Raw genomic sequence first — 26,153 nt, 5'->3', positions numbered from 1 at the left:
GGTTGTAATGGAAAAGTATACAGTGACAACTTCCTACCTTTTCTCTCTGAGAAGTTATTGCTCTGGTTTATAATCTTTATTAATAATTGGATAAGATTTACTATAATTGGGCTTCCACAGTAGTGGGTTGATTTCAAGCTGACAAAGACATGTTTGGTATTCACTTTGACAATTATGGTTCTCATTCCATGTGAAGAGGAGACTCAAAGTGTACATATATAAATACATTCTCTTGTTTTAGACAGCTTTCTTTCTCTCAAGCCACATTGAGTTCTTTCAGTTGAGCTGTAGTCATTGTGCTTGATTAAAATCCGCTAAGTTAGTGTATATTTATAGTAGCTATTGTTTGGTGTTGCCCTTATTGTTAAGTGACTGATTTTATTTATGTGTTTTGGACCTGGCTTTCCAAAGCAAAGATTCCCAACACGTTACTGGTAGATAATCTGTGAGAAAAATTCACTATTGTTTCTATGAGACCAAGCGTATAGGGAGAGGTTACACGAAGACAAGTTGTTTTGATCCTGGGAAGAAACTGGATACTCAGGGACACATGTAATAATTATAGGTTTTCCATAGGCAGTCAGGCAGGCAGGCCCGTCGTTAGGCTCGTTGCCTGCCTCTTCCAGCAGATACTAACCAATTAGACAGAGGTGGTTACGTGATGTAACATTATCAGGAGAAACAATTCATGAGTCAAAGCATTCCAAGACATATGAGCTCTAGTCCAAAGAACAGTGTTAAGCTATATAAAGTGACAGCAATATTGTCAGCTAAATATAAACTGTAGAAACACAAACTTTGATGACTTGAGAAGAATCTGTTCCAGGTAGTCCCTGTTTTGTAAGAACCTCAGAAGGCCTTTGGAGACAATTTTGGTGCTTTGGTGTGAAAAAGTAGAAGCCGTAGATAAGTCAAAATTCATTAATTTAAGCCACTTCTTAGACATACTTCAAGGGCTTCCAGCATGTTTCACTTGCCTCGTCTCTATTGATTTGACAGCTATCTAAGATCAGTGAGTCTTCTTCTAACAGACATTAGATCTGCATATGTTACCATATGTGTTTTGAAAGAGCCAGTACATACAGGCTTTAAAAGATTGGTTTTTAACTCTCCAAGGTCGCTTTGAAAGCAGTTACCTTCTTTGTCACTAAATTTTGTCATTTGCTTATGAAACAGATGAGAGAGAGAGAAAAACCTGGCTGGAGCCTAGGGAAGTTAGAGGGGGGAGAGGAGAGAGTGCTGGATAAAACAATACAAGGAATCAATAACAACCCACAGGCTTTATTCAAATGAAGCAGGAAAAGTTTTAAAAGGGATGTCTTCATTTTAATGTCTGGAATCAAGGTCCCTCCCCCCAGCCTCCCCCCATATCCTTAAACGTGGGAATTAGAGGTACAGGAAGGTTTTCAAATCATTCTTTGCCCTAGGCTGGGTGGACTGGTGTCCTTTGTAGGTAGGTGTTCCTGGGTATTGTGCATTTTGGCAGCTGAACATATCTGTTACTCATGCTCCTTAAAATGAGAGGCACTGTGTTATATTTTTGGAAAATTAGTTGTTTATTTCTCAGTATCAGATCAATTGCAACATTAAATTAACAGTGAATTATCTGACTGCAATAAGTCTACCTTGGTAGCCTGGGGCTCAGTTGCAAAAATAAATTGAATGTTGGCCTGAATTTTTAATTTTTTCTTTAAGTAAACCAACTATTAAAATGTCGCTTTATGTTCAAAACAGGGCTCCTTTTGAATAAATGTAACACACCCAAAAAGTGAATGCCATTTGATAATAATCTTAGAAGTAATGAAAACATTTAAAAAATCAGATTAAAAATATTGTTTTAATAAATTCAGTGGCTCCTTTGGATCGTTACGGAAGTCCCAAACGATAGTTGAGAGATGGATTCTTTCCAACAATAGTAAAGAAAAAAAAAAAGTAATTTTTGAGTGGTTATGCCTTGTGAGAAACTTGTTTTAAAATAATCCTAACTTTTAAACATATATAAATAACCATTTTTAATAAAAAAACATCAAATAAGAAAGGTTTAAAGTTTTAGAAACTATATTTTCTGAGGTAGAGGACTTAATGTGTAGATACCCATTCCTCACCTTTTTATAAAGTCTTGGACCAGCTAATCTTTATTTCTTCTTAAAGGACATAAAGTAAATTTACTGCCTGAGTAGGTTTGTAATGGCCTAACCATTCAGATTTTATACTGGGTTTTTGGAGTAAAATAATTATCCTCTTTCTAGAGGCAGAGGCACTCTTACTGACTTCCTAGAAAACATTGTCAATTACAGGAGACTTTATCTCTGACAATCTCATTCCCCCAACTCCTAAGCCCTCAAGTTCTTTCCAATGGCCTGGCATGCTGGGAATTCACTTGATCTGCTGGGCAGAGACATTTCAAACTCAGGGAACACATGATGGGAATTTAGTTTTATGTGTCCCAAAGATATGTAATTCTCTTCAGAGGTTTTACTTGATAATAGCTATGCCCCAGAAAACCATCTTGTTTAACCAATGTGATAAGTTGACAATGTAGTTTTTCTCTCTGATTATAATGTACTCTGTGTAGTCAATACACTGGTACCATGTGAGTGTAATTTCCTCTTTTATTTTATCTCCAATGCACTGTATTATAAATAAACAGTTAAAAAAAAAACACCAAACAAATCTGTTGCATCTCCTTTTAAGATTGTACCACTGTAGACACTTGTTCTAGTAAAGTAGAATTGGGCGCATTTGATTGCATTTAAATTTTTCATGCTTCAGCAGTTTGGCTGGGAGCACAGTAAAGAAAAATCCCATGAGCGAGGATAGTTTAGAATAATAGAACTTGATTTTGTGTATTATAGCGGCAACATTTGCGCTGCTTTCGTTAGGGTTGTGTCAGCACTTCCATTATAAGCTCCTGTTTTCAGGGGGTATAACTAGGGAGATTTAAAAAAAAAATACAAATTAAAAAAACAATTCATTGGAATGATTTTTAAGTTATAATAGTGCAAAAATAAAACAAAGTCAAGTCACATAGAAATTGACCATTTTCACAAGGATTTTGATTCTTTTGCTTCTTTAGTTATATATGGCAGCAGCTAAAGTAAGATACTGTTCTAATACACGGGGGTGTGTGTGAAATTTTTTGTAATGGAAAATGACTGATATGAACATTAAAATAAAAGTAAGCATTCCATGTACCATTATAAAATATTAAAACCAGTGTATATTTGATTTATGAGTTTCTAAAAGCGGGGAGCCATGGTGTAATGGTTATAGTAAAGGCATTACCAAAGTCAAGTATCTTTGCAGCTTCTAGAATGCTGTTTAGTTGGTCTAGTAAAATGTTTTAGAAGGGAAAGCTAAAAATAAAGAAATGAAATGAATGAGGATGTAATCAGTAAATTGGAGGATTCTTTAATGAAGTAATTGTACAAAAAATAATCAGTAAATCGAATCTAATACAAAGTAAATCTAAGACTTATTTAATAAACTGTGCATTAAAAATAAATTGTGTATACTTTCCTTTAAAAAATACAACAAAACCATCACCCAAAATAAAAACAACAACAAAACTAACAATGAAAAACAAACCTGAAACAATCCCAGCAATTTTATCTGAAGGAATGCCCAGAATGGAGCCACATTTAGCTGAAAGAACAAAATCACTTTTATCTCTGCTAACAACATATTTGAGAACTATAGTAAACACAAAATAACTTAAGTAAAATGTAATATAGAAAACTATTTTTGGAACAAAAAGGCATTAATTCTTTTGCTAAAGCCAGGGATTTTCAACTTTGAGTATGACGTTCACGGTTATTAACCATTATTGTCCTACCTCCCCCCTCTCCTTTTCCCCAATGTTTCCCCAATGATGGTGTGAACTGAGGATGAACAGTCAGATTTAATCTTGCTTTTTTTTTTTTGGCAGCCTATCTTTTATTTGCAACCTTGATTTTCGTAGGTGCAAAATAAAAGACAAATTGTGTGATGTTATAAATAGGTAGCTTTCCTGAATGGTCACTGGAGGAATCACCAGAAGACTGTTGATGAAGTAGGGGTGAAGCCTTTCCTCACTAATTGTATTCAGCGTGTAATTTCTAAACTTCCCCCTGAATTTTGATTTTCAATTAACACTCCCCATTTGAAGATAATTTTCTATTTAATGTAATTGCAGGAAATAATTTATTGGCTGATTAAGACTGAGGGCCCAGCCTTCCTTAAGAAAACACTCTAACAAACCAGCCTTTAAACTCAACTCATAGCTTTGGACAGATTTAGTCTATTTTTACAGCTGCATGGTTGTGTTTAATTAGGATTGTGCACTATTGTTCATTGATGCAGTTTATAGTTGAAATTATTCTTAAGAGACTTTTGCGTTTTGTGTCATGATTAATTTATACTAAAGCAACAATCACAGATATTGCTATTAGAAGGAGCCAAGTCACTTTATAATAAGAGGATGTTTGTTGGGGAGCTAAAGGCTCTCTGAGTTTTGGATTACGACTTTCAATTGTATTTAGCTGTTTTAAAAAGCAGCAGTAAATTCACTCTTTTGTGTTTAATGTGAATGATTACATTATTGGTACTGTCATTATCTGAACTATGAAAACATTCTTGCTGTTTATGGCAAGCTCTTGATAAACTTGCAGAACAGTTATAATTTGCTTGGTTTTACTATAGTACTTATGAGGCCAGTGAAGTAAGCTCTAGAGTGATTCCTGTAGACAAAGAAACATCCTTTGGTATCGTTTTCCCTAGGTGTGTATACGTTTGTCCATTGGTTAGCACTGATACAAATTGGTCAAGAATATACTTTTCTGCTTCTTTGATATAGTGCTCTTTAGAACATGTTATCTCTTTCTTCTTAAAGAAAATAGAGACATTCTTCTGTACTTCCTTTCCCCCATTTTATTTTCTAATATCAAGCCTAATAGATGAATTTTTTATTATTTGTAGAATGATTGTTATAAGTAGGTATCAGCCTTTTAATATGTTTCAGAGCACTTCAAAAGCCTGTAATACTTTTATTTAGAATTGTGCATAATTAGATTAGCTGATCTTATATTAATTTTTTTCACTCTAGGATACTAAATCTGAGCCCCCTCATTAATTGTGAGAAATTTAGCATTAGCTGTTAAATCCTATGTGAAACATGGGCTGCTACATAAAAATTACTGTTTAAATTGGAATTAACTTAATTATTTTTCTTTGCACTTGATATTTCCTTCACTGCAATATTCATGAAAGCATGTGACAGATTTGTAAATTTAACTGTTAATCTCAGATTTCTAGACCCTTTAATCAGTATTTATTTGTCTGTAGAAACAGTACTAGCAAGTTAATGATTTGCTAATTTGAAAAATACTCATGTGGTTTCCTATGTTAACTGATTTGTGCATTTTTTAAAAAATGGTATGAAATCAATTAATGTTAAAGAGCAATTAAGGTGGAGATTTTATTCCTTTCGTTACACAGCAGTTTTAGAGCTAAAGATGCTATAAACCAAAAATGACATAAAGTTTTAGAAAAAATACTCAATTGCCTCTTCTTTTAAGTTGAAACGTTTGGTGGTTTTATTTCTAAATGTTTTACTGGAATGTTTTCTTTATTGAGAAAATCATCTTGATAAAGTGATATTATATGAGTTTTGAAATTCTGTTTAATAATCCCGATTTTCTGATTGCATATGAAAGCACAGAATGGATATCTTGTGCTGAATGTAGTTGATGTTTACTTGTGGGTACATAGATGAATGTTCAGTAATTGTTTTAAGAGTTTTAAAACTATTATGTAGTGTAGGAATTGTACTATTTTCATAGTAAATGCTTTGAATCTTGTGTGTACTTCCTAATATGAAATAGAGGCATAGTTATTTCATATACTCCTTCAAATGTTATAAAACTGCCTTCAGACTAATCTAACATCATCAGCCACTCAATCAATATGTCACTTAAAAGTTACATTACAGCAGTTCACACAGCTTGAAGGTCTTTGGAAAAGGATCACGTTGACACTAAACTGTTAGGCCTAGCACTCATAAATAATACAAGGGGTAAACTAAGAAGTCAGGACCAAATTTGGTTAGAACTTCCATCATAGATTACTTACTCTCCTGATTATATTTTCTTAGATAGACTCCTTTTGTTCCTACATAAGCATAAGCAAAATTTGGATGTTTGTACTTACAAATCATCCTCCAAACTGGCTCATATGCCAGTTCATTCACTCATTTTTTTTTTTTTTTCATTGTTAGCCACCAACCAAATTACTCTCAAGAAGTTTATAATCTAGTTGGGAGAACTGGGAAGAAAAACACACACAGACATATACTCTACATCACGAAAACTTATTCCATAGAAACTTCATGTGTGGATTGGGAAGAGGGAAAGTAGGCAGCCATTACTGGGAAGAGTTTTGCTGAGTGAAAAGCAAAGGGGAAATAAGAGTCCTTTTTCAGTGGTTTAGATCATAAACATCTCTGAAGTTAGAGAGTTTACCTTTTTTCCCAAATTAGTCAAATGTAAGGGATGGTTTGTTTTATTTTATGTTTTTGGGTCGTTGTCAGCCCTTTTTAATCCCTGCTGTTTCCTTCTTCTGCAGAAGAATGTCTTCCAAGCAAGCCACCTCTCCATTTGCCTGTGCAGCTGATGGAGAGGAAGCGATGACCCAAGATTTGACCTCAAGGGAAAAGGAAGAGTGCAGTGATCAACATGTGGCCTCCCATCTGCCTCTGCACCCCATAATGCACAACAAACCTCATTCTGAGGAGCTACCCACACTTGTCAATACCATTCAACAAGATGCCGACTGGGATAGCGTTCTGTCGTCTCAGCAAAGAATGGTGAGCTTTCCCAGTGCGGCCCGTGTCACTGAGTGTGGCCGTTAGTAGGGCCTCATCACAAAGAGGTGTTTAAAGAAAACTCAAAAGGCCTAGCATTAGAGTCATTTGTGTTCAGGTCATGAAACAACCACCATATGTGTATTATTAATATACTAGTCACTTAGAAAAACTGGAAAACGGTTTGATTTTGCTTTTGCCCATGATTAGGTCACCTTGCCAGAAGATATTTAATTTAATTTTGGAGGGGATTTCGTTATCTTATTCTTTCAGTCTCTGAATTTAAGGTGGTGAACTTGATAATAGCACAGAATAGGTGTGATCAAATAAAGTGTGACTGTGTATTAATATTGAAAAATTGTATTGAGCAAACATGTCTATGTGAATGAGGTCATATAGTGAATACATCTTCAGTGAGGGAAGGTGGGTATTTATCATTTTTAATGGTTATTCTTGATTTATAATAATGTTTTTCTCACTTATGTGCCCATATATTAATTTCAAAAGGACATGCAAAGCTCTCAAGTATCATTTAATCAGACTGCAGGCGTTTCGCCTAAAGGTAGAAACAACAACATCAAACACATGCAGTGTATTAGCCAGCTTTCCCATGTTAAATTCCACCTTTAATCATCAAAACAGAAACCATTGCAAGTGACAGTGTCTAGTTTAAGCCAAAATATTCAATTTTTTACTGTCTAGAAGTGACCAAAAAACCCAAGCATATTTTATTTGCTTAGGAATTTTAAACTGTGTTTTATATTTAGTATTAACTTTTGGTTAAGTTAATGAAAAATATTTTAAGTGGGCAATTAGGCAAAGTTTTATTTTGTAATAAATAAAGTAATATTTTAAAATGCCTTTACTACTAATAACATATTTAAATTCCTGCTCTATGTTTAATGTTTCAAAACCAATTCAAAGACTTGATTTCATAATTGATGGATACATACACTTTTCTTTTTCAGATGATTTTGTAGACATAACTAGTGCTCTGGAGCAGTAGGTGAGATGTAGGGGATTGGAAGAAAAATAAGACTTTTCTAGACTAACTTTAGATTCAAAGGGTATCATCAATATAAAATTAAATCCACTGAAAGATTTGTTTTCCTTGAATAGAGGGAAGAGAGAAGTTATAATAAAGCAAGACTAAAAGTTTGTTTTTCTTTTTTCTTTTTTTTTAAATTAAAGTTTATTGCGTTGACAATTGTTAGTAAAGTTACATAGGTTTCAGGTGTACAATTTTGTAATACGTCATCTATATATCACATGGTGTGTTCACCACCCAGAGTCATTTCTCCTTTCATCACCATATATTTGATCCCTTTACCCTCATCTACCACCCCCACTCCACCCTTACCTACCCTCTGATAACCACTAAACTGTTGTCTGTGTCTATGAGTTTTTGTTTCTTCATTTGTTTGTCTTGTTCCTTTGTTGTTTTCGGTTTTATATACCACATATCAGTGAAATCACGTTTCTCAACTCTTTCTGTCTGACTTATTTCGCTTAGTATTATAATCTCATGATCCATCCATGTTGTCACAAATGGCACTATTTTCTTATCGCAGAGTAGTATTCCATTATATATATATATATATATATATCACAATTTCTTTATCCAATCATCTATCAAAGGACGCTGGTTATTTCTATGTCTTGGCCACCATAAGTAAAGCTGCAATGAACATTGGAACACATATATCTTTATGGATAAATGTTTTCAGATTTTTTTGGTAGATACCCAAGAGAGGGATTGCTGGGTCATATGGTAGTTCTATTCTTAATTTTTTGAGGAATCTCCACATTGCCTTCCATAATGGCTACACCAATCTGCATTCCCACCACCAGTGTATGAGCAACAATAATCAAAACAGTATGGTATTGGCAGAAAAACAGACACACAGAGCAATGGAAAAGTTTGTTTTTCTGACTGAACTTGAATAGTTCATTTTATGCTCATACCTCCAAGACACCATGGATGCAATAGATATCCAGTCATTGTCACTGGCTTTTTGGCAAGATATTAAGGCTATGTTTTATTTTTATTTCAACAAATATTAATGTAGTACCTTCTCTGGGTGCAGCATTCTACTAGTGCTGGCTGTAGAGTGGTGAAAAAACATGCATGATGATGCCTTCATGGAGTTTATATCTAGGAGAGGGAATAGAAATTAAATAAAAATACATACATAAATACAGAATTGTAATGTGTGTTAAAATTGTGATATGTGTTAGGAAGAAAAAGAACAGAATGCTATGTGAGAACATAATGGTATAAACCTAATTTAGAATGGTTAGATAGGCATGCCCCCTCTGACCTAAGGATGATAGGAACTAGCCAGGCGAAGAATAGAGGAAAGAGTTAAAATAGCAGAGGGAATGACGTATTTAAGGTTAGAAAAATATAGCTGAGTTTCAGGGAATTCAAGATAGTGTTTGCGGCTGGAGTGTAATAAGTGAGGATGCAATGTAGCATCAGATATGGTTGGAAAAATTGGTAGAGGCTATATCCAACCAGACCATGTAGATAACATTATGAAAGTGAGATTTGATTCTAAGTGCAATGGAAAAGCATTAAAGGGTTTAAGAATATTTCAAACAGGTAGTTCTCACTATAACATGCGTGGATGGAAGGGAAACAGGGAAAGGAGGAAGACCTGGTGGAGGCTATTTCAGAAGTCCAGCTAAGAGATGATAGTGGCTGGAATAGTATGGAATCCAACAGGATAGAGAGAAGGGATGGGTTCAAGATACATTTTTGCTTTTATTCCCAATACAATCATGGACAGATAAAAATAACTAAACTGGAAAATATAGATCGAGGGAGAAATAATACAGTTCAAATTTTACTTCTTTAGAGAACACTTTGCTTATTTTTATTAGTAAAATTTTGTGTGTATCTTGGCAAGTGCTAAATTGCTTTGGTGAGTTATTCTTAAAGTTATATGATCTAAAATTTTGTCAAAAAACAGATATTAACAAATTGCTTACCAAATTTATATTAAATGGGATTTATGGTAGTATAAAATAGTTTACATTTACAAATATGATATATTAGTCTAAAACAAATCATTCCTTCTGAAAATGTTTTCAAACTTTCACTCTCTTTTGATATCAAACATTGCTTTCCACTGGACCTTTTGTGTATTCTGAATGTCTGGAAGACAAAATATTTTGTTTTAACTCCCACTCTGTAGTATTTCCCAGCTGTGTACTTATATGGTATAATAAAAGGATTTAACAAATGGGAATTAGCAGCTGCATTTGGAAATTCCCTGTGTGCTCCCTTTTCATTGGATAGATTCATTACTGTATAACAACTGTAACAATCAGACCTGTAATGACTTATATTGCAAGTATCATATCACCAAATAATTTTTCTTTACAGGAAAGAAAAACAATAGAAGGATTTTAGGTTTCTGGGCCATCCTGCAAACCTACATAGTGTGTGTGTGTGTGTGTGTGTGTGTGTGTGTGTGTGTGTGTGTGTGTGTTGAGGTGGGGGACTGTGACTAAAGTAAATTTAATAAATATTTTACCTCATTCTACTTTCAAATAAATTTGAAGTCCAAAAGATTTTGTATGAAGTTAAGTGAAATTTGGAGTTCTCCTCAATGGATCATATCCATTACTTACTGTAATTGAACTCCATAAAATAGTTGTGGAGAAATAAATTTAAGAAAGTCTAAAAAAAACAACAAAAATTCTATCAGCACTTATTCAGTTTCCCTTGTTATTTATTTTCTGTGATGGCCTTCACTCACAAACAGTTAGAAACAGGCACTAAAAGTTTCTTATCTACTGGGTTCAGGAAGGGTTTTACTTTGAACTATCAAGACCACAGAGGAGTTTTTCTGTAAGAGAGGGCAAAGACAAAGTGGAGAAGTTCTGCTAATCCCCACTTCCTGATTAGGAAAAAAAGCAAAAAACCTTTAAATGTGAAAATTCTGATTAATTATTTTGAGGTGGTACTTCAACCAAATATGAGACCACACAGTTTCAAACAAGGAAAATAATTCATTATGGCATAAACAAAGTAGGAGAATAGAAATTTTAGAGATTGGCATTCAAAGGCCAATTTGAGATAACCAAGTTTTCGACTCTGATTTTAATTATAATTACTTATATTATGGACACCGAAACGTTCACTTTTAAATTTAGTATGCTGTGTTAATTGGCAAGGTCCATTTAAAGGCTGAAAAGTTAGTGTAAATAAGAATTCACTGTCCTTGTTCACTATGTACAATCATTACTATTTTCATTATGGGGTCATAATGAAACCTTTTTAGCAGAGGAATATTGCCACTGTCCCCTGCAATATGTTTTTGTTCCCATTAGAATTGATTCGTTAGGCAGGAATAAATCCACATAATTTTTCATGGAAAAAAATGTATAGTGTATTATTCTTTATAGTGTTAACAAGCATGGAGGAACATTTTGTGGTATTGGTTAGTGACCAGCATATGGTATTGTGTTATAATTACCTGATAAAGATTACTTGAGTATATAGTGTCGACTAAGTTCCAGGAACAGAGACTTTCTTGTGAATAAGTCAGATAAGATTTTTGCTATCATGGGACTTAAATTTTAGTAGTGTGACAGACAATAAAGAAGTTTCACAGAGTGAGAATTTCAGACAATAATAAATGCAGTGAAGAAAATCAAATAAGGAAACGTGATCGAGATGATGTCTACTTTAAACAGTCCAGGGAAGGTCTTTTTGAAGAGGTGACATTTGAGTTGAGATGAGAATAACGAGAAGGAGCCAAACATGCAAAAATTGGGGGGAAGACACACAGCTAGACAGAGTATATGGTAAGTGCAAAAGCCTTTTGGTTGGTATGTTTGAGCAACGGAGTCGCTTGAGTGGAATGGGTGAGGGAGAGAATGGTATGAGATAAAAATCAAGGAGGCAGGCAGGTGACCAATACTAGGGTGCATCACAAGCTACAGTGAGATATTTGGACTTTACTTCAAGTGCAAGAGGAAGCCACTGGAAGATTTACAGCAAGAGACTAGCATGATTTGATTTATGTTTTTGAAAGATCACATTGGCTTCCATGTAGAGAATGGATTGTGGGAGGCAACACCAGAAACAGGGACACCTGTTAGGAAAAGTTGCAGTAGTGCAGGTGAGAGTTGGGTGGTAAGTGGAAGAGTGAACAGTTAGGGAGGTTATCCTTGGAAGAGTTCCCATAGATTCTGAAGAAGACAAAATTCACACAGAGGGTGAAGAGTATATTTTAAGTAATGTACATGTGGGCAGGAATTTAGTCAAGAATAAAGTTTCTGAGACCAGGGAAAGGGTAGGAGGTAGTCTTGCTCCTGGACAGAGAATGGTCCCATGCGAGAACAGAAGTTTTTTACCTAAGAGGGCGATACCGGCTGGGGGTGCCAGAAAAATGGATACACATGATTTGTATTCATCTTTCGTTATCGGTATATATTGAGTATCACAATTTTAATACAGTTGTTTCCTTTCTTAAAATGTGTATACATTTTTTGGGCACTCTGTATTTGCAGGTAACTTCTGTGGTAGGTCATGGGGATGTGGGCAAGGCATCAACAATATCTCTTCCAAGATCCAAAAAGTGGCAACAGATCGTAGGTGGGACGTTCTGCATGTGTGTGCACTCACATGCATGCTTATATGGATGTATGTTCGAAGCCATAATGGGATTCTATGCATCTGGCTTTTAACTACTAGTCCACTTAAGTAGAAATAACCTTGCTGGACTTTGAGCCCCAGAATATCAGAACTCCTTATTTTGGAGACCTAGTTAAATTCTCCCGAGTGAGTTTTATCTTGTAGAAAAGTTTGAAAAATAATTTTTCTGCTATAAATAAAAGATGCCAATAATGTCCTTTGTTGTAATTGAAAGAAAATAATAATCGGCATGTTGAGATATTTAATAAATAACTGTCGGGAACAATACTTTCTTGCTTGCAAACAATGTCTCCTCTCTGCCTTTCTGGTTTTCAGTCCAATGAAGTTGCTAATCAACTCTGGAGAGTTGTATGTAGTTCACTTGGAGTCATAAAAATTCTGGTGTGGACTTTGTACCATTTCAGGGACTGGAGCTGTTTTCATTACATGATAACATAGTCCAGGAATTTTAAGTGAGGATTTAATCCTTCTCAGCCATGCTTTATGTGGTGACAGACTTTTAGAAGATTTCTAATTGTGTTGTCTTTTAAAAGATTTTAAAAACTTGAATTGTTCACAGTTTTGGGTAAGATTTAATCATTTAAGATAGAAGGCAGCACCTGAATAAAATTTATTTCCTCACTTTTATCGAGACTGTACTTTAGAAAGTGTAGGGAAACCCACTAGTTCACTTAGTCCTAACTAATTTATAGTCCTAATACCTAAGGCAAGGTTTGTGTACATCTTTTTGGTACCTGATTGGTCTACGAAGCACTGGGGAAAAAAAAAACCACTCGTAAACTAGCAAGGTTTAGATTTTTAAAGAAATTTAGTTACTACTCCTTCATTTTAAGATTTTGGAAATTCATTCTATTTAAGCAAAGTTCAAACCTAGACTTCTGGTGACAAGGTGAAAATGTCCATCTCTCCCTGTGTCATGAAACAGCATTCTCCAGGAAGCCCTGTGGGAAATTTCCCCTTTTCTATAAATGTGAAACTTATTAGTATACAGTACTGTCTCTTCCTAAACCTATTTCAGAAATTTGATGACAGAAATTTACTTAAAATTTGAACCAAAAAATAAAACCATATTTTATTGCATCATGCGGATAGTGAAATGGACAACTAATGTTGTCGAATGTTAACATATTGATCACCTTTATATTTTCACACCCTTGTTATGTGCACTGTTTCATTCCTGCTATTAAATAATATGCTATTTTTTTCAAATAATGCTTATTTGGAAAAAAATTTCCTAAATCTGGTTTGTATAAATGAAACAAAATGATTACTCATATGCTACTGGGAAATATTTCAATACCTATGAAAATTTGAGTTATTTTATCATTATTCTTAATGATATAATACACCTTTCTAAAATACCTTTTGGGAAAGTTTTCTTACTTACCTAGCATATTATCAACACTTTCATCACAAGTAGAAACATTAACGTGCTCTGGGATCGTTGGCTTTTCCCCTTGGGCAAGAAGGAATCAGGTATGCATGCTGACTAACACGCTCCAACCATCAGCATGTGATTATGTGGGCTGCGTACTGAGCACCTGCCAAAATATAAAAATCCAGTACTTCGATACCTCCGTGCAGAGACTTTTTGCATTTGTTTGATATTTTGACAGTTCCAGGAAAATAAGATCCTTGTATCTTTTCATTTTTCCCCCCCAGTGTAATAAAATTGTGTATACAGAATGTTTTCAAGGAGATGGGATATGCCATGTTTGTTTTTATTTAATTTTTCTAGTAACTGGAATTTGCAGAGCACTGGCTGCAATCTGAATCGCTTAAGCTCCATCACCGACATTCACTTACAACGTACAACCTTCTTTTATGTTCATAAGGATCATCTTTTCTGGGATTTGGCCAATATTCCCCTAATTGGCTTCATTTGCATGTGATACCTTTATGGATCATAAATATTTTGTTTTCCTTTCTTTGGCCAATAGGCTGCTAGGGCATATCTCATAGTGATGCCGGTGGTTGGACTTTTCCTGTCTCCTCTCCATCTGCAAATATTCCTTCATGGCCGAAGTGTAGCTTGGGTTCCACAGCATTTCCAGACAGGGAAAGTGACTTTTTGATAATTACTTAAAATAAGACTTGATTGCTGATAGAATATCTGGTATGATCTAATCTAGCAGAACAGTTTCATTGACCGGGCCTATACCACTCAGCTTTTATTTTCCTCATGGATTCAAATGGCATTTAAACATAGCAAAAGTATTTTTTAAAATAGGCTTCTAGTCATAATTGGTTCGTATTAGCCAATGAAAGCTGATTTTGGGACACCGATATCTTTCTGATTAAAGCAGAACTCCAAAAGCACATTTCAGTCTATAGGTGGTTCTGAATAATGTATAGTTTCTTATTTAGAATTCCTTCTTGCCCACTGATGATCTGGGTACCTCACTGTAATGAAAGATGATAACTGAAATAAAGAAATATGCACATTTCTGAAATGCTTCTCAGTAACATGTAGAAAATATAATGCATATATTACATAGCATGCAGTCTTTACATGACTAATTTGAACTTTTCATGATTAGAATGAGATCTGAATCTGAAGGTCCTTTTAGATTAGCATGAATAAGATGGTGATGCCTGGACAGAAAGCATATTTCTTTACGGATTATACTTTCACTTCCCCAGATCTACTTTCTTTCATTTGGAGAGGATTGCTTTCCACAGAGGTAACTTTTGCATAACGAATCCTGCTCCCCTCATTCATTTGGAGATGAGATTGAAAGGGCTTTCTCTGATTATTGAGTTAAAACACCTGCATTAAGCAGGAAAGACCCTACTCTGTTCCTTCCAGGAACATATCTAATCTTTCTTGAACGCATCTAACGAATGTGCCTTAATTACTTTGATATGGAAATTATCCCACTGTTTGATTGTCCTCTGCAATAAGAAGTTTTCCATGCTTTCCAAGAGAAGTGTAACCTTTTCAAAGAAGAACAACTTCAAACTATTGTTCTTTTTGTTAATATAGTTTTCAAGGTGATGCCATATTTATTTTTTATGCTATTAACCTTCTAAATATTGTTTCAGTATTGGGAATATATCATTCCCATGACCTCCAGGCATTATTTTTCTAGGTGATGCAAACTGAGTTCAATAATATATCTCTTTGTAAACCACATTCTCAAATCCACAGTGTAAATTACAAACCTTTGCTAATAAAATTTTACAATCAGGTAAAAATTAGAAAAATTAGAATATTTATGCATTTCATCTATCTTCTTTATAATTCATTAGCACTCTAGAAAGTGGAAAGCATTATTTAATAAAATGATTGAAAATTATTTTGTAAACTTTTACTTTCACTATAATTTAACTCTGATTTATTTTCCCTGCCGGTGTTCTGAGAGTACCTAGAATTCAATATTCTCAAGTTCATAAAACTTCTGGGAAGAAATGTGCTCTCATTCAAGCATAGACAGATTATGGTAGTATAATAGAAGAGACTCGTTTACTTAGAAACACAAGAAAAATTAGAACATTTTTGGCAATTACTGTTACTTAGGAACTTTTTGATTAGTTTTAGTGGTAAATTAGTAATTTTTTCCATAAGCACTGGTTAGCCAGGATTAAGCTAATGCAATCCATGAATAAATTGAGAACATTTTTGCTCTTGAATTCAGAGTTGATAGTAAGCCTTCAGTAGTATTAACTTATTTTGTACCTGTACGCTTCTACCAACGATAGCACTCATTTGTTTTGTTCTCATACTGATGTGTTTTGTATGTGAAGTTGATTGTAGTTTATTTATTTTGCTTTCTGAAATTGGCAGTAAGATTAGTGTTCAGCTCTCATTTTGGCTGTTCTCTTGGATCCATGAGGAATGACACAGTAGGACAAGAAATTAGTCTGAATCTGAGTTTTGGGGTATTTGAAAGTTAAGAGGAAAATAAAAATTCACACCTCCAGAGAGAACGCGTGGCCTCCATGATTGTAACTAAGCCATTGTCCAAGGCTGTGTGTTGTCTTCAGATAGAGCAATGCACATCTTCCAGACATTGGGGCACCTGATGACAGAATTAGACTTCTATTTGCCGCTTTGTGATAAATTGGTGACATTTTGGTGCCTCGCTTCCCTTTCCCTGGAAATGTAAATACAGAGAGAGAGAGAGATAGAAAAAATATAATGATAGATGATAGATAGATAGATAGATAGATAGATAGATAGATAGATAGACAGACAGACAGATAGACAATAGCTAGATAGTTGTTTTATACTTACGGCAGGAGCTCAGTGAAGAGAAGAGATGATTGCGCTCACAGAGTGGCTACAAGTGCTTCGCATGTATGACATTCAGAGCAATCTGCTCTCTAGTCGCTGTTCCCAGGCAAACTGGGCCATGAAAGGACTTTACTGTTAGTAGAGCAGAATATCTATTAAGGAACAAATGAGTTTGAGAGACCTTGATTGGGCTTAAAATTGTACTTAAAATGTTAAGATTTGTGAGGTATGAAGAGCATAGTCTGACCTATTTCTGTGACTCCAGCCTCATCATTTAAAAATAGACACCCAAGACATAGGTAAATAATCACATCTATCTTTGTTTCTGGGGGCCTCATTGCTACCTCTTCTCCTAGTGGATCACAACTACCTTGCATTTTTCCTGAGTTTTATATCTTATTTTCTATTTTCACTGAAGCTACTCATACCCTTGAAAGATTATAGAGTCTTCTCCTCCACAGTGGCCCCAATTTCTGTCTTGAATTAAGGACACGTTTCCTAGAAACTGGACTAAACAGCATTTCAACAGATTACTTGTGTCATACTACAAGCACTCCTTTTTTCTACCAACACTTAGTGTCATACAATAGGTCCCTGGTACCTTGACTTTCCTATTTTTAAGGCTATTTCCCTGTTTCAGTAGAGGGTGGTGGGGGCGGTGGAGGGGTTACTTCACCTCCTTTGCTTCAGATTCTTAATTCTGATGTCTGGGGTTTGTCCACTACCTCAAAGATCTCTTCATTATTTCTCATTTGGATGATGCGTATGCAAATGGATGACCTGACCGATATCTGGATTTTGTGATGTACATACAATTTAAGCTTCCACCATAGCTTTCAATTCACTTAAAGCATACTAGCTGCTCTGCTGATTACATATGAAAGACACGCATATCTAATTTTTTAAGTGTGCTGGTGTCTCTCAAACAGGGAGGAAAGGAAAATAACTATAATGGAGGAGAGCATATGGAGAATAAACTTGACACTAGAGTAAGCAGTTACTTCTTAAACAAACCTCTATGGAATTATTTGAGACTCCATGCATAGAAAATTCTTGAAGAACTTGTCCAATTACACTTCTCTAACTTCTGCATAATCGTACTCCTTCTTCCCTAATGCCCTATATATATATATAAAACCCAAAACCCAAAAAACAAACAAAAACAAAAAATACCAAACAGCAAAAACATGTTCTTTTGATTCAGTGGAAATATTTTCCCTGGGGTTATTTAAAAGAAATATAATATAGAGGAAAGGATGTTACCTCATAGAATGCCTATATTCATCTCTGCCACTGATTTACTCTGTGATTTTAGGGAAGTCACTTTTTATCTCCTGACTTCAGTTTCCTTATCTCAAAAGTTAAAAATTTGGACTATAATCACCAAGTCTCTTGCTACTTCTAACTTTCTTGGTTTCAGGGTTAAATTTGTCTTTGCCTATTTAGCCTAGCCTGGAAATGGAACCATTAGCGAAAAGTTGCAAAGTATTGTCATCTGTGAGGCTGCCTGTCCCATGGCATTAGATCTTTAGAGTGTGATATCCCTGAGGTGATTAATTCTTCGTTGTTTAGACCATGTTGAGCACATCAGTTCAGGACACTGTTATTTTAAGAGAGACAGAGAAACAGATTGGAACAGACTCAGGGGAGGATGATCAGGGTGGCTGAACAACATCCTAGGAAGAAGAAGTGAAGAAAACGGGTATTTTGCATGAAAAACCAAAAGATACAAGGGTGCTATCATAGGTGTGTGTGTGTGTGTGTGTGTGTGCTTTGAAAGTGCTGCTGTTCTAAATGTTTCCATGGGATGGAAATGTTTCCATGGGTTAAAGGAGTAAGATTCATATTCCTATAAATAAGAATGTTTGACAACCCTCCAAAGATGGAATGGACTGACTGCTTTGAAGAGCTGCTAAATCTTCTCTTAGTGGAGATATTTAAGGAGAGGCAAAAATATTACTTGCCAGGGAATTTGTAACAGCCACCATCACTACTACCACCATCATATAATAAACACTTATATGTAGCAGGTGTGGTTCTAAGTGTTTTATGAATTCATTTAATTTTCACAACAACACTGAGGTACTTTCTGTATTCCTATTATTATCACTCCCATTTTATAGCTGAGGAAATTAAGGCACAGAGAGATTATCTAACTTGTCTGGCATTATATGGGAGGTAGATGGAAAGGCTGGGATTTAAGTAGAAAATCTGGCCCAGAGATCCTATACTCTGTTAACTATTATACCACCTTTTCTTGAACAGGGGATTTACGTATAAATGGGGTAGCCATTGGATTTTTGAGTACTGTTGAATCTTGAGATTTGATTCTATGTGTGAGCCTGATAGTGTATAGATGATGCAAAGCTTTTCTGTGTGTTTAACTTGACAAGTTTTTCTATATTTAAATTTTTTCTATATTTACTCTGTTCACTATATTTACTTCCATTTATTAAATATCAAAGCAATGAGGCCATTTTTAAAAAAAACTTTTGTAATTATTTTCTTTGAATCAAAGTAACATTTTAAAAAACAATGCTTTTTCTTCTTGGACTTTAAGATTCATGATGTTTTAGCAAATGGGGATAACAAATCTATATTATACATCATGAATACATTTATTGTTATTGAAGAGTATAGTAATAATATAAAGTGGCATGATGTTATTCTAACTTGGAGAATGTTATGTAAATTTAATATAATCTACCAAGTATCAGTTTTAATAAAAGAGAAAAATAATAAACTTTATTTCACTATTAGAGCAAATTATACTTTTGTCAGGAATAAATTGTTGGTAATTGGAAACAAACTCAGTATTTTCATTTATATAAACTTTTTTAAACCAATGCTTTTCCTTAAAATATGTCACATTAGAGAAAAACATACTTTTTCCTCTGAGAAAGAAACTATAAATGTTAGCAATTTAGTTTTCAACATATTAAAAAGGTTAGATTTCTTTTGTTAGCAAGACGTTATTGGAATCTAGATTCAGTAAAGCCGTTTCTGTCAGTCACTCAATAACACGACAGTGGAATGCTTCTCATATAGTGCAATTGCAGGTAGCTTTTGGTTCATCCACCCCCCCCCAAAAAAAAACAACAACAACAACCAACAACATTGTTTAAAGTGGGGAATGAGGAAAAGCAATACACATATAGTATATGTATTATATAACTTAACGTATTAATCACTAACATGGTTGAGTTGCCAGTACATGGTGATTTATAATAAACAAAACAACTTTTAGTTGGTTTTATTATTGTTTTTAATTTCTTTACAGACATTGCTTCCCTTAATTCCCTTCATCAACAGACTACCAGGAACACAGCTGTAGTTGAACAAATTGGGTTCCTTTGTCATATCAGTAGGGAGAGCACACACCATAGAGAACCATGGAATGTCTCAGTAAGAGAGTGTTCGAAAGAACCATTTTTAGGATTTGGGTTTTGTGTGAGTGGCTTTGGTAAGGCCTAAGGAAACAGATGTTTGCTATCGATTGGGGGATGTGAGAAATCGGGGAAAAATCTATGATCGGGTATCTCAATAAATCTTATCTTTAGGGAGGGCAGAATAGAGTGAGGATAAAACTGCAATTAGAGAGGCAGTATAACTAAAATGAAAAAACAAAACAAAAATGACAACATATATAATGCAATGAGAATGAACACATTTGAAGCAGCCTTGCTAATGGGTGGAGGAAAGGGTAAGAGGAGATAATCTGTCTCTACAGTTAGATTGCACAGCAGGAAGGGAAGTTGATTCATGCAGCTCTTTAAAGAGTGATTTTTGAACATTGGTATTGAAGACAGTATTTATTATTCCACTTATGTGAATAAGTATAAATAAAAACCTAAAAATGGTGCCAGTGATTATTATGACTGTGTTTTCAGAATTGAAAACTGAAACAAAGGACAACTGGTCAAAGGACTTTTGAATTTAATAATAAGAGTAGTTATCATTTATTGCGTACTTGTTTGATAGGTACTATCCAAAGTGCTTTACACATTATTCATTTCTCACAGCAACTATGTGAGAATCTAATTATAACTCCATCTTATAAAAAGGCAGAGTTTAAACTCCCATCCCCTTGACTGTGCAAGCCTTGGTGACTTGCTACTGAGTAGAGTGCATTGACAGTTACACGGCATGACTTCCCCGACTAGGTTAGAAACAGTGATACAGCTTTCATCTGGCTCTTTCTGGGGACATGTACCTTTGGAGGCCTGAACTACCATGGAAGAAGTCCAGCTTGTCTGAAGCCAACATGCTGGCGAGTAAACATCATGTGGAGAGATCACACAGATACAGAAGAAGTTGTCTAAGGAACCCCAGACTACAGCTCTGAGCTTTTGAAATGTTCACATCTGTGAGTGCATAAGCCTTTGAGATGACTCCAGCCTTAGCCACTGACTTAACGGTAACTTCATGAGAGACCTTGAGGCAGAACCAACCAGCCCAGGCACTCCTGAATTCCTGACCCACAGAAACCATAAAAGATAATAAATCATTATTATTCTTTTAAGCACAGAATTTTAGGGTGCTTTTTATACAAGAATAGATAACTAATTTTATTTATTGTTATTTATGTAACAATAGATAACTGATTTTATTATAGCCCTGTGGAATGGAAAAAGGACTGGATATGGTTTCAGAAAATCTACATTTAGATTTTTGCTCTGCCAATTCTATCCGTGTGACATGGGAGAAGCCACATAACCTCAGTGTTACTTTTCATCCTGTTGAAAATGCAGATGCAGAATTTGGTATCCAGTTCTTGGCAACACGTTTTTAGGACAGTGTGTATCTTAGAGAGACTAGAGTGTATCAGAGGAGAAAGACAAAGGGTCTGGAAACCATGTCAAAGGAGAAATGGGTGTAGAAACTGGAGGAGTTTCACCTAGAAAAAGACTATTAATTTAATGCTTCCCTTAAGATATTTGAGCAACTCTAATATTGAAGAGGGAGTAAATTGATTTTGTGTATCTTAAGGGCAAACAGGAAACAATGGGAGACAATTATGAGGATCTAGATTTTAGCTAATACAGGATTCCTTTTTAAATAATTAGATTTATTAGAAAATGTTATTTGAGAGCTCTCAACTGCAGAAATACCAGTGCAAGAAAGCTTGGTTATTTTTTTCTGGGTTCAGTATAGGAAGACTATAATATACTAATTCTCCAGACATCTTCAAGAAGATCAAATTCTATTCTCTTAAATTTATTTTTGTATTTACTCCAAGCATTTCTTTATAAAACAGTTTTGTTTTTATTTATTATATAAACAACATGTTCATCAATGATAAATTACAAAATACAGATAAGCACAAACAAAAGAAATAAAAATTACCAATAATATCATCACCATTTAGAAATCACTGTAAATATTTTGGCCTACATCTTCCAGTTTTTTGTGTGTGTCTGTGGGGGGCTGCATTTACCCTTATGCACACATATAACAAAATTAAGATTATGTGCTAATATACAATATGTCCTTTTTTCATTTAATATGTCTTTCCTTGTAAAGAAGTTATTTATACGACATGTTTTTGGTATTCATATTCAGCCTTGAAAATAGTATTTACTTTCTGATTAAAAATATTATTTATGATATAACATTCTAAAAATATAGAGAACTGCCAGAAGAAAGTAAAAACTACCTGTTGTCACAACACTCAGAGGACCATTAATTTAATTGTATATTCTGGTGTCTTTTCTTCTGCAAATATATTTTTTTCCTAAAAACTGTATATTCATATTTCTCACTAACATACTTTTCACTAGTAATACATTATGAATATTTCCACATAATTAAATTTTCTGCAAAAGTATGATATTTAATAATTTCAAATTATTACCATATGTATAAAACCATAATGCCTGCACATAATCCTTGCAATTGGACATGCAAGTTGCCTCTAATTATTCCTCACTATAAACAATACTATATTCAATATATGTAATATTCTTTTTAATGGCCGTATGGTATTCCATTGTGTAGCTAGATCATCTTTTATTAAATGAATCCCTTTTTGATATCTCAGTTCTTGTTATTTTGCTTAAATAATAAATTCTGTCATGATTAGAGCAAATCTTTACCCTTAGCCTTAAGTTTTGATTATTTTTGACATATTTGGTGAACAGTTGTTTCAATTTCATCAGCCAACATTTTATTTGTGCTTTGGAGGCATACAGAAGAAGCATGAGCGATGGCCCCAATCCTTCAAGAGTTAAAATGTAGTTGCAAATGTAATTAATACATGCAAAATAGTAATGAGTAATTTATTCTAGTATATTATTAAACGCTAAGTTGTGTGGTTCTGCTTAAGTGATTTGATGTGTAGTTTGTGGGTTAATAGGAGGATAGTGAGGCCCAGTATGGTTAGGGTGGACTTCAAGGATGAAATGCGATGTGATCTGAGCTTTGAAGAGTGGATTGAGTGTATACTCAAAGAGAATGTAGGACATTTTGGGGGAAGGGAACAAGATGTTCAAAAGCTCAATAATTTGAGTACATTTGATATGTAGTTACAGTACCATGAGAAGACTATTTAAATCAAACATCCTTTTAATACCACCACTGAGCAACCAGTTTTGAATAACACCTTCTGAAAAATCAGAGCGATATTTATTTTAATATGTTTTTCAAGTTTTATTGAGGTAAAATTGACATATAACATTGTATTAGTTAAAGTGTACAACATAATGATTTTACATATGTGTATATTGTGAAGTGATTATGACAATAAGTTTAGTTGACACACATCACCTCACTTTTTTTTTAATTGAGGTATAATTGACACAACATTACATTAGTTTCCGATATACAACACAATGATCAGTATTAGTATATATATTGCGAAATGATCACCATAATAAATCTAGTTAACCTCTGTCACCGTGCATACGTGTTTCATTTTTAATATTTAACTTTTCTATTCCTCAGACACTAAAACATCTTAATTAAATATTCTTAATTTGTGAAAATTGCTGTCTTTCCTAGAAACTCTGCCTAATAACTTTTTTTGTGTTTGTGTGCTACTGGGTACTTTTTCAGTCTTCTACATATAAGATTTTGACCTGTGTTTGATTTCCAGTGAAATGCTCTTTAGATAACCTAAATCAACATTGCTTTAGTTCTTGTATTAGGCCTGAGATTCTTTTACATAATATTTTGAAAATATTCTTCACTATTAGGTTTGGTGGGGCCACTGGGGTTGGGGTTTGAGATAAAACAAATTTATAGTAAATTTTCTTTGAATGAACTAATGCTTACTCAGTGCCTTATATGTTCTGCTTTTTGTGCTGTTCATATGTTCGATCAAGTCAAAAGAAGAAAAGTAGTGTCCTTTATGCTATTTTTAAAAATCACAGCTAACCAGGCTTCTTAAAATTATTCATAATTATATCTGCATTATAACATTAAAGCAATGCACATTTATTTCATTGCCTTCTTAGGGACTGGTGTTTCTTAAAGTGGGGGTGCATCAGAATTAAAGGACCTGTGCATCCGAATCACTTGGAATGTTCAACAAAATTCATGTTTCTGGGCTCCACTCTTGGGGTTATGGAAGGAAGTGGGGAAGCTGCATTTTAACACACTTGCCAGGGAATTCTACACATTGAGGTTTCAGAACCACTGCTTTAGGAAAATATCTCAAATCTCTACAGTTGTGCTGCAACGACATGCATCACGTCTTGGTAGATGTTATCGCTGGGAATCTTGCCTCAATGGATATTTATTTCATAGCACCTGTTTTATTTCGGGGAAATTACAAAATAAGTTGAGCTTTTTTTTTCTTAAGAAAAGTTATATAAAAATTATCTATCCCTCTAGAAAAAATATTAGAGACTCTTTGCCAAGTTTCTTTTTCTAATTTGGTATTACTACCTTTTATTCAACAGTAATTTCTTTGTTGTAAGAGTATGGATTTATGTGCCCCCTTACTCAAATGAATTGCCCATAGGCCTCCATTCATGAAAGGCCAGTATTTCTCAAGTTTTAGAAAGTTAAGAAGTGAGGACCAGAAAGAGTAAATTTTGCCCCTTTCCATTATTCCTAAGGATTGTATAAGATTACTTAATGTGATATAAGCCATTTATGATTTCATTCACTGCCTGTCTTTGGGCCTTGGTGACATATTGCAAGTAGTTCTTGTAGCTTTTATGGAGAAATCATGACTTTTTAGCTTCTTGCTCCCTGCTTTGGTAGTGTTGAGCTACTTTGCACAGATTATGGGGCTGAGGACAGTGGGTCATTCGATGTGGGAACCCGTGGTTATTGTCTGTGGTTCAGGATAGCAGTCGCCACATTCCCATGAGGAAGAAACAGGGAACATAATCTATCTAACAAGTAAGGGACATGAGTAAATAAGATGGAAATTAGACCTGAGAGAAAAAAATGGTACTGTATGGAGACTGAGTCCTTTAAGGACAACTTAAAAGTTGTTACTCAGGCTGGAGCTCCACGCCCAGCATCTTTCAAGTGAGAGGAAAATTCTCTTTATTATGGTCAATGGTGAGTCATTTGAAGGTAACCACTTCCACGTAACTGTTGACTTGGCCCTTAATCCCTTAGGTTGAGACAAAGTTTGTTTTTGTTTTTGATTTATAGGCTATGATATGATATTACTTTGCATTTGAAATGAAAGTGACTGAAGTGTGATTGATCAAATGATGATTATTGATTCAAAGAAGCCTAGGTCAGATTTCTGATATGGACTATTAAGAGGTCAAAATAGCTTTGGCAAACAAATCTCCAAGTTTTTGTTTGCACAAGATGAAGAATGAACCGGCCATTCCGAGGAGCCATGTACTAACCATGACTGGCATCTAAAGGGGTTCCTTTGCATCACTCCACAGAGTTACTGTAAACGTTAATGAAATACAACATCTTTCTTTGGGGAAGAGCAGATCTAGGACCAAGGTAAAGAGGAGCTCTCTTTCCTGTCCTGCCCCATTTATTTTCTTCTTTCAGTTTATTTCATCACAAATGTAATGAGCATCTGCTTTGTGATAGGCTTTGTGCTGGCAATAAGAATTCAGAAAAAGATTAAGATTTGGCTGACCATATTTTTTAACAGCTTCGTTGAGATATAATACCCATCCCACAGAATTTACCCATTTAATGTGTGTAATTCAGTGGGTTTTAGTATATTTACAGACTTACAGATTTAGTTCAAGAATCATAACATTTTTTAATAAACAATCCCTTAGGTCCAGAGAGGGGGAATCTTTGGCTCCGTTCCTAGGCCTTCTCTTTCCATCAGAATAATGGCACCTACCATTTATTAAACACCACCTCCTATGAGCTCAGCCTGAGCCTAGTTGCTTGAGAAACATTATCTCATTATATGCTCCCAATAACCCTGAAAATAAGTTTGATTCCTATCTTCTGTATAATGACAATAG

The 26,153-nt window shown here is 34.6% G+C and overlaps 1 protein-coding gene across 28 annotated transcripts in view; it reads left to right on the top strand.

The window, feature by feature from the left end:
* The window catches only part of SOX6 (SRY-box transcription factor 6), a 595,594-nt gene that overhangs the window by 230,807 nt on the left and 338,634 nt on the right, over window positions 1-26,153 (top strand). For all 28 annotated transcript variants that reach the window (XM_074336055.1, XM_074336057.1, XM_074336052.1 and 25 more), the window contains one exon: window positions 6,601-6,841. In XM_074336055.1, coding sequence (XP_074192156.1) covers window positions 6,605-6,841 — 237 coding nt within the window. In that variant the 5' untranslated portion in view covers window positions 6,601-6,604. The remainder of the gene's footprint in view (window positions 1-6,600; window positions 6,842-26,153) is intronic.

The sequence above is a fragment of the Rhinolophus sinicus genome, linkage group LG06, assembly GCF_036562045.2.
Source record: "Rhinolophus sinicus isolate RSC01 linkage group LG06, ASM3656204v1, whole genome shotgun sequence".
In the NCBI taxonomy this organism is placed as follows: Eukaryota; Metazoa; Chordata; class Mammalia; order Chiroptera; family Rhinolophidae; genus Rhinolophus; species Rhinolophus sinicus.
The sequence above is the reverse complement of the archived record's forward strand: the minus strand, read 5'-3'. Positions and strand labels throughout refer to the sequence as shown.